An 8,238-nucleotide genomic window follows, 5' to 3' on the forward strand; every position below is an offset into this window, starting at 1 on the left:
GGGGTTAGTTGGTGCCGCTCTTACCCCGTTGCTCTGGGTGGACTGGATGGACTGCTCGCTGGCCGACGAGCACGTGCTCATGCGGTCGGCCTCCTTGCTGTGCGTGGAGTGTCTGTGGCTCCCAGATCCAGAGCCGGTCTGGACCTGGGAGGAGTTCTGCCGGACCGGACTCTCCCCCGCCTCCCCCGGGAAGGTGAAGGAGCCAGGCCGGCTGGCTGGGGAGCCCGGCATGGAGCTCCAGAACCCGGATCCGGTTTTGAGGCCTGGGCTGGGAGGGGGAGGAGGGAGGCCGTCCTTACCAAAGGCAGGAGTGGCCAGAGGGGGGGCCAAGGGGGACACGGCTCCTGGCCGCGTTTTGGAAGTGGGTGTGGAGGGCAGGGGCCCGACGGTGGCGCGGGGAACAGAGGCTACAGCACCGGCAGGAGGGGGGGTCAGTGCTGGGTCCTCAGGGGTCTGGAGGGGGCGCTTTCCCTGGGGGCTTCCCCCCGTAGGGAGGGCGGGAGGAGGGGCGGGACTTGGGGATGAACCTGAATCATAAGTGAGCAGAACTCACACCTCAGTCAAATCCTTCATTGTGCGACACCAAAGAAATGTAAAAAGTAAGGACGGTTCGTACCTGACATCTTGTTGGGGCCGTCGGGGTCGGGGGTGGCGGAGGGGCTGGGGCAGGCGGGAGGGCTGCGGGATCCTGGAGGGCCGGCGAGAGCCACCCTGGGGCCCTGAAGGGATGGAGGGCTGGGGGCTTTCACTTCCGACTGCAGGGGCCGCACTGCTGCCTCCCCCCGGAGCCCCAACACACGGCCCCCCGCTGGCCCCCACATGGTTCCTCTGATACTCTATTGGTGAGGTCAGAGCTGCGATAAGACACAAAGGAAACCACAAGGGCGGCCATGTAACACACAGTCCCTTCAATACAACATGACCTGTGTTCTCCACTCTCTCATTGCTCAAGAAAAAAGTAAACGAGCAGCAGTGTTTCGCATACAAGGTATCCACTATTTCTTTTTTTTAGATAATGTTTTATGCTTGAGGGAGTTTTCTATCTGTTGGTGTCAAAAAAATCTCAGGAGTATGTTTTTGCAACAGACGGGGGTCCTTGAACACACCATCACTATGCTCCTGTATATCCGAAAGCCCCAGGCTATCTGTGGGCTGCTTTCCCTTACAGTGTGTGTGTGTGTGTGTGTGTGTGTGTGTGTGTGTGTGTGTGTGTGTGTGTGTGTGTGTGTGTGTGTGTGTGTGTGTGTGTGTGTTGTGTATGTGTGTGTGTGTGTGTGTGTGTGTGTGTGTGTGTGTGTGTGTATATGTATGTGTGTGTGTCAGTCTACCGTTGAGGAAGTTGCGTTGGCTCTCGAGGATCTGGCCGATCTGAAGGGTCCACACCTCGCGCACCCCTGGGTGGGCGGAGTGAAGCACGAAGGACTCCAGGGGGGCGTTGGTGGAGCGCGAAGTGAGGATGAGGGTACAGAGATCAGTGTCCATGCTCTCCTCCAAACCCAGACAGTTCACCTGCAGGGGGGGGTCGCCGTTATATATACTATACATATGTATGTGGCCCAGGCAGTTTTAAGTCATTAATGAGCTTGAGAGTTTACCAATGGCATTCGTTTCTTTATCAATCGGTGTTTGGACTTCAATTTTCTGGACAGAATATTCCCTTTACTAAATAAACTACATTTTTCTTAGTATATCTTTAAGTTCACTCATATCATTGTCAGGATATTTAACAATGTTATATCTATGTTATATATATATTATGTGTCCTCATCTCATGCAGCCCCAGTATCTACATGTCTCTGAATGTGACTCCATTGAGTGTCACAGGCTAGTTTCTCCACCAGAGGGAGCTATAAACCCTTTCACTAACTCATAGATCCTTAATTCTAACATCCTTCCTCCTGACAACACACAGTAGTAATAGACATGTTTGCTCCTCATATGCATGTCTGTTACCTTGATGCTGTTCTTGTAGAGGAAGCCTGGTAAGGAGAAACCCTTCTTCTTGTCGAGGGGCTCGCTGAAGATGACCACCTGCTCAAAGAGGAAGATTCTCCTCTCCTTCCTCCGACCCTCGGTGTCGGACACCATGAACGTGTCCTGCAGCAAGAGGCGACCCTGAGCCACGATCTTCCCCTGGAGACGAAACAAGATGGAAAGATCAGGTAAAGAATCTAAGAGAACGATACTGACAATCGAGTTAAAATTGTTGTTACTAAGCAGTGACGGTTCTAGAATATTTTACATGGGGTGGCAAAGGAGGGCGGACAGTACGTGGTATTTACTGTATATAACCTATTTATTGTTAATTCATGCCCTAACACAAGTGTTCTTAATGCACAAGAGAAACAAGGTGTTCAGACAAACAATCGGGTGCCCTTTGAGTCCCCCAAGCTTACTTCAACAATTTTAAATGAAAGGAAACTCCAAAATGTATTTTAAAGCAATGAATTAAGGGAACAGGTTGTTTTGCATTACAATGTAAAACTAAATATATATATATATTTAGTTTAAAAAAAATTGGTTGTCTTAGTAGTAGACAACGGGCATATTTGCATGTCCTCACTAAGCATTATTTGTTACATATTAATTTAATATTAAACAAATCAAAATGGCCACTTATCTCAAAATGTTGCTGCTAATATAATCATATGCTTGTCAATTTTAACTGGTCAAAAGTAAATTCGGAAAAAATACTTGAATTATCTATGAAATTGCAATATTGACACGCGTCCCTCAGTTTGTTTCAACCCCGTCAAGCCATACCATTTACCCTCCTATTAAAATAATGGATCAGTCCATGTGTCATCTGCATTGAGGGAATTACATCACAAAAGTCTTCTGAAGGAAAGATGGCAAAGAAAGGCAAGTGTCAGTTTCTTCTCTTACCTATGTTTCAGTTTTTGTATTTTCAGATTAAGATTGACAAGCTCAACATTTCAACTCTGTTATATGAATTAATAATAGTAAATAATTATTTATTACAAAATAAACAGTAGTTTTGCTAAATGTTACAATGTTGTAATGTCCTTGACTTCCATGTGGTGCCATATCTTAGCTAGAAAAGGTCTCATGGCTACTTTTTGTCAAAAACTTCAACCATGTCACATTTTTTCAAAGAAATTCCTAGTAATTATTTATACGTTGTTCCAGAGGTGGGAAAATGTAACTAGTCCACTACCAGATGTTATGACCAAACATTTTGGTTTCATTTTTCAAAGATTTGAAGACCCAAAAGGCACCCGATTACACAGTCAAAGTACTTAGTAATAATTAAGTACACAAATGACATCACCCATCTCTTAAGAGAGCTAAAGGTGACCTGTGCAGCAACACATTTCAATAAATATGTGTCAATACTAAGAGCTGCTAGATTGTGCTGCTGTGATGGAATATGTATGCAAGGAGAATACAAACATACCATGTGGTCCAGCTGGAGTCTCATCTGCCTCCTGATCCCTGCCTCTCTTTCTGACACTTCCTCTTTATTCCTCACATACATTTCTTCTTCTTCACTAATGTCTTCATATCCTCCTGGCTTCCTCCTGCTCTGACCCTCCTGGTCTCTTCATCTCCTCCTGGCTTCCTCCTGCTCTGACCCTCCTGGTGTCTTCAGTGAACTCTCTTTTCCTTTTCCTCTTTCTGTTCATCCTTTTTGTTGTTGTTGAATCACTCCAGCTACTCTGAGTCTATTTGGGAAAAGCACTGGTACAAATTCTTGTATAGCTTTACACGTTAGGGCCATGTAGCTGATAAGTAGCATAGCCTATAATCAATATAAAATCAGAAAGTATTTATCAAACGCACAGGCAGCTGTGTTTAGACCCAGTTGACGGTAAAGGATGTATCCTGGTTTCATTGATCTGGCCTTGTTGCTGTGATGTGTAATTTACATGGATTTAATAGTACCGCATAGTTTAGCAAATAAAAGTGATCGATCTCCCAGGTAGCGCTGTCTGTGTGGTATTTTGTATCGTTACGTCCCAAACAGCAACTGTCTGTTTAACGCTATCGATTCAAAAAGCAGCGTTTTATTAATATTTTGTTTCAAGCTCTCGTCTTTAGTAAAAACAAAACTAATGGAAGGGGAAATGCTCCCGGGGGAAGCTGATCCACCCTAGGTGCTGGGACAGCTCGTTCCATCTCTGCAGCGGTGTGAGCCGCGGTCTGTGAACGCTGCTCCGCAGTTTAATGCAGTGCCATAGCTACGTTTTTAACGGGTCTAAAATTATATTTAAAATGATTCACTTTTAATTAATGTATTGCTTGTTTCGTTGCTTGAGAAGCTTGGGGAAATAGTGTAGGTTTGTTTCTAAAAGTACAGTTTTAGGGAAACAAAAGTTAGGGGGGCAGCTGGAGGGGATCCCCGTAGATCCGCCCCTGTTACTAAGGTACAGAAGAACGTGTTTTTGATGGACATTACTTACATCGTATCCCTGAAGGCGGCCGACATTCATCATGTCATTACATCTTTTTGGCACGATGCACATGACCTCCACTGCTTTCTGTAAAGGTCACAAGGGACTTCAGAACATGTTTGGTTTGATTTGATTTGAGTGATTTAGAACAGTGTGATGCTCTTACCTCTAACTCCATGGACTCCAGCCCAGCCTTTTTAGAGTGTTTCAAGAAATCCTAAAAAATAAATAAAAATAGTGTGAGTAATATACTGCTTACTGAAGTGCAAATGTTTTTGTTTTAGGCCGAGATGTACATTTAAAGACAGCAGGTGACAGGGACATACTGTATCATATAAGTGCCAGTTACAACTAGAGGTAGAACAACAGCAATTATTTTTTTACTATTCAGATTTTCTTTAAAGTCTGACCAGCTGATTTTCTTTCTAAAAAATAGAATTCACAGCACACACAAACATGTTCGTAGCTTTTCTGTCATCAAAATGCAAATTAGGTTCTAGGTTCATAATAAAATAATGACTTTAACAATGTCCTCATTTCAAAAGTGCATCAAGTAGGACCTTCTTTTACTCTTACTCAAACATTAAAATGCTCGAGGTTTAGTACTTTAAATTGAGTATTCATTGCAGTATATCCAACTTTGACACGTTATAGTTTCCCAGGAGAGAAACAGGTACAACTTAAAACCAAACACTTTAAATGTATTTAAAAAGGCAGCTCTGGCGCCCCCTGCTGTATTGTAACACACAGACCTTGAGCAGCAGCTGGTACTTCATGATCCTCTGGACGGGCTTGATGAGCAGGTCTGTGATCTGCAGCCGCTGGCCCAGCCGCTGCTTCAGGTCCTGCCGGGTCAAAGGTCAGAGGTTACTTCAGAGACTGATAACTACAGGCAGGTTTGTAGCATCTGATGTGTCTCCAAGTAAAAAACTGTGCCAAAATTGTAGGCTCATACCTCGAAATAGGTGTCGATGTACTCTGAGACGATGTGCTCCGACTTGGGCTTGTTCTGACAGTACACTACGTACATGTTCAGTCTCCGTTCCTGGATACGAAAAGCACAATACACGATTAAATGTGTACAAGCATGTACAACATAAAGACACATTTTTAAATTGACTGCAGACGAACCTGTTTGAGAAAGAGCGGTCCCAGCCTGTCGGGGTCCTCCAGACATTTCTCCAACTCCCCGAGAAAGAAGCTAAACGCATCAGAGAGAGGAGAGTTAGCTACTGTGCTACAACATCTGAACAGGGAAAGTATTCTCCATGTGGTCCAGCTGGAGTCTCATCTGCCTCCTGATCCCTGCCTCTGTCCCTCTTTCTGACACTTCCTCTTTATTCCTCACATACATTTCTTCTTCTTCACTAATGTCTTCATCTCCTCCTGGCTTCCTCCTGCTCTGACCCTCCTGGTCTCTTCATCTCCTCCTGGCTTCCTCCTGCTCTGACCCTCCTGGTGTCTTCAGTGAACTCTCTTTTCCTTTTCCTCTTTCTGTTCATCCTTTTTGTTGTTGTTGAATCACTCCAGCGTACTCTGTGTACGTACTCTTTGTGCCAGTCGTAGATCTGGTAGATGTTGCCAAACACGATTTTGTCTTTTCCCTTCATATCATCAGGGACACCCTCCTCCTTCATCCGAGTCATGTAGCCCTTCAGATGGAAACACAGTCACACATTAATAACAGCGCGTCCCCCCAAACATACCACTTATGGATAACTGTGCTGATCAAGTGAGGGGATCCCGGCTTCCACCAATTTGCAGTGTATTAGGGGACAGTGGCTTACACTTTCACACTTGGGTCTCCACACAGCCCCTTTCTTTCTTTTCCAAAATGTATTTGAATTCATGTATTTTTTTTCTCCCATTTATATTCGTATATCTTTTGTGTTTTCTTTCTCTTTATGGATTGTGTAAATACAGCTAAATTACATTTTATGTATTCATGTTATTATAAAAAAAGGGGTTAGGGTTAAAAATGTATAAATGTCCAAATGTAATTTTTTTTTGTTAAATTCTTATTTCTTTCTGGACTGTGTAGATAACAGCTGACTTTCCTAAATATATTTGTATTTATTTTTTAAGAAGAAAGTCCAAATGTATTTATTCAGTTATTTATTTCCCTTTATATTCTCATTTTTCTTTCATGTTTTCTTTTGTCTGTATGGACTGTGTTGATGCAGATGAACGGAAAGAAAAATAGTAGACAAAAATGTGTATTTGTTTGTATAATGAAGCTGAAATAAAAAACAAACAGCGTGTCTGTAAAGGACAGGAAATGTATTGTACTTCCTCCATTAGTACCATAAGTACTTTTCCCAAGAAAGGTTCCTGAGAACTACTATTTAGTTGCGTTCACACCAAAAAGTCCCAGGAACTAAATTAGTTCCTGACAACCTTTTTTACCCCTTTTTAGTTCCTGCTAGAGAGCAGGGACTTTCGTGGGAGAAAAAGGTTCCTGTGTCTGATTGGCTGGGCGGAATGCAAACCACGCCCCGTCAAACTCCCGAAAACTTTTGTGAAGCCGCCATTTATTTGCTCGCATTACAATCTCAGCGCAGCGCACCAACGAAGACAAAAAGCTAGTCTAGAATATAGGCTGTGCCACATACAGGAAAAAACTATTAAAAAAACACTTTTATATTTCAGACAGTTAAGGATGTAAAAGCAGTGAAACAGCTGTTAAAGCGTCGCCTCACCTCCACCACCAGGCCCAGGTCTCTGACATAATCCCTCTCCGTCTCCACCAACTCCAGCAGGATGTAACTACAGCGGAGAAAAGAACAGACATCTTAGATAAGATTCAAGAAATCAGTGTCTGTGATATTTGTGATATAGAGATATGAAACAGACGTACTGTCTTTTCTTGAGCACGCTGTTCCTGCGTTCGTCCACCTCGTCCATGGGGGAGGAGGAGGAGAGGAGGGAGTTGTCAGAGGGGTTGAAGGAGGGAGAGCTGCTGTCCCCCTGCTCCACTGACAGAGAGCTGGGTCTGTCCTCCAGAGCCTGAGAGCACAGAGGAACAGAAGGTAAACAGTGTGTTGTATTCAGCTTCCCCACGTAGTCAGCTGATGCCACTCTTTCTTAAAAGTGAGTCAATCCTACGCAGTGAGAATGAAATAAATGACTAGTTTTATGTTGAATAAGTCTGGAGGTCATCACTCTATGATTGGGGGGGATTTCTAACTACAGCAGTGCACCGTTTGAGATGTTTAAGACTTAATTAAATCCTTATTGAAATGCAAAATGAACATCGCTCAAGATCACTTGGGCAAAGTTCACACGGCAAGACGCACAGCTCAATTTTGATTTATTGAGTGGCCAATAATTGCTGACTGGCCTGTGTGTGCAAAATAATGATGAAACAGACGTAGCACTCTGTGTCGTACGGATTCAGGCACAACTGAAGTCAGCACTTACAGATTTTTTAAAATAAAGTAATGTGCAGAGGAAGCCAACAAACGTGTGAGCAGATAATGAGTTAGAGGATGCGGATAAAGAGACACCATTGTTTTAATTAAGGGTGTTTTGTGGGACAACTGGTGCTACTTCTGTACAGTAGCGTGTGTGGAGTGAATCCCAGCCAAAGCAGGATTATGACATATGTCGATCTACAGTGACGTAATAATAGCATATAGACAAATTCACACTCCCTTTCATTGACAAAAACTAGTCATGGTAATTTAACTTTATGTACAAAGGGAAACAAAAAGGCGTACGGCCCGTCCACACACAGGCATGAAAAAAATCTTTCAAAGCTTCGCCCATTCACTTGAATGGGGTGACGTAGAAGATTTTTAATCTTCGCCAAACTGCATTGTGG

At 43.7% G+C, this 8,238-nt stretch overlaps 1 protein-coding gene across 1 annotated transcript in view; it reads right to left on the reverse strand.

Annotated features, from left to right (window-relative positions):
* Positions 1-357: 357 nt before the first annotated feature.
* LOC104965091 (triple functional domain protein-like) overlaps positions 358-8,238 on the reverse strand; it is a 30,212-nt gene continuing 22,331 nt past the window's right edge. The window contains exons 19-30 of the mRNA XM_010794032.1: positions 7,273-7,421; positions 7,115-7,181; positions 5,964-6,067; positions 5,547-5,616; positions 5,371-5,460; positions 5,168-5,260; positions 4,582-4,632; positions 4,425-4,502; positions 1,954-2,133; positions 1,329-1,509; positions 617-854; positions 358-527 (exon numbers count right to left, since the gene is read on the reverse strand). Coding sequence (XP_010792334.1) covers positions 446-527; positions 617-854; positions 1,329-1,509; positions 1,954-2,133; positions 4,425-4,502; positions 4,582-4,632; positions 5,168-5,260; positions 5,371-5,460; positions 5,547-5,616; positions 5,964-6,067; positions 7,115-7,181; positions 7,273-7,421 — 1,383 coding nt within the window. The 3' untranslated portion in view covers positions 358-445. The remainder of the gene's footprint in view (positions 528-616; positions 855-1,328; positions 1,510-1,953; positions 2,134-4,424; positions 4,503-4,581; positions 4,633-5,167; positions 5,261-5,370; positions 5,461-5,546; positions 5,617-5,963; positions 6,068-7,114; positions 7,182-7,272; positions 7,422-8,238) is intronic.

The sequence above is a fragment of the Notothenia coriiceps genome, unplaced genomic scaffold (genome assembly GCF_000735185.1).
Source record: "Notothenia coriiceps isolate Sejong01 unplaced genomic scaffold, NC01 NC01_scaffold00037244, whole genome shotgun sequence".
NCBI classification, from domain to species: Eukaryota; Metazoa; Chordata; class Actinopteri; order Perciformes; family Nototheniidae; genus Notothenia; species Notothenia coriiceps.